A 796-nucleotide genomic window follows, 5' to 3' on the forward strand; every position below is an offset into this window, starting at 1 on the left:
GAGCTCATCCAACAGCAGGCCGGTGGGGAGTGCAGACCAGCGCCCGGGCTCCAGGGGCTGAGGGGAGGGCTCCCGGAAGGATTGCATCTGCTGGGTCCCCGCGGAGCGCTCCGATGGCGCGGGCTGGGTAGGTGGAGCTGCCCCGTCTCGGGGTTCCCATGCTGCCCCGGCCACCTGGGGCCCCTGGATCCAGCCCCACCACGGGCTGCCCTGTGACGTGGGTGGCGCAAGCACACCTCGGCCCTGTGGCCCAGCTTGAGCGGGCCCTGGCTGTCCCACTGCGCCAGGGCCAGGCAGGCCGTCGCGCTGCGGGTTCCGATCCCCCGCGCATTTGCTCGGGGGGTGCGGAGGCCACCGAGGCGTCTGAGGGTGGGAGAGTGCCCCTTCCCGGGGAGCCAGGGTGCCGTAGGCGAAATCCCCGCCTGCCTCTGCGACTGACCAGGGAGCAGGGTGACACCCGCGGGGGTCGCGTTGCACAGGCCGCCTGTGTGCGCTGGCGCCCTGCCACCCTGTACCGGGTGCCTTGCCCTTCGGTTCTGAAACCAGATATGAATCCTGGACTCCGGGAGGCCCGTCTCACTGGCCAGTCCTTCCCTGGTGGCGATGCCAGGAAAGTGATCCTTCTCAAAGGCTCGGACCAGGAGGGCGGTCTGGGCTGGGGTGATGGGTGTCCGCTTTTGCCTCCCTTCTTGCGGGCCACGTCTCCCTGGCCAGGTCCGAGATTCCCGCCGGTGCTGCCTCAGCTGGCGTGACCTCTCATTCTGAAACCAAATCTGCACCCTGGGCTCCGGAACGC

The 796-nt window shown here is 69.3% G+C and overlaps 1 protein-coding gene across 1 annotated transcript in view; it reads right to left on the bottom strand.

Moving 5' to 3' along the window:
• Positions 1-3: 3 nt before the first annotated feature.
• LOC116464839 (double homeobox protein 4-like protein 4) overlaps positions 4-796 on the bottom strand; it is a gene marked incomplete at its 3' end in the record, with an annotated part of 1,103 nt that continues 310 nt past the window's right edge. Inside the window, 2 exon segments of the mRNA XM_032148087.1 lie at positions 4-455; positions 458-785. Of these exon segments, the coding sequence (XP_032003978.1) occupies positions 4-455; positions 458-785 (780 nt within the window).

Source organism: Hylobates moloch, unplaced genomic scaffold (genome assembly GCF_009828535.3).
Source record: "Hylobates moloch isolate HMO894 unplaced genomic scaffold, HMol_V3 SCAFFOLD_6855, whole genome shotgun sequence".
Lineage (NCBI taxonomy): Eukaryota > Metazoa > Chordata > Mammalia > Primates > Hylobatidae > Hylobates > Hylobates moloch.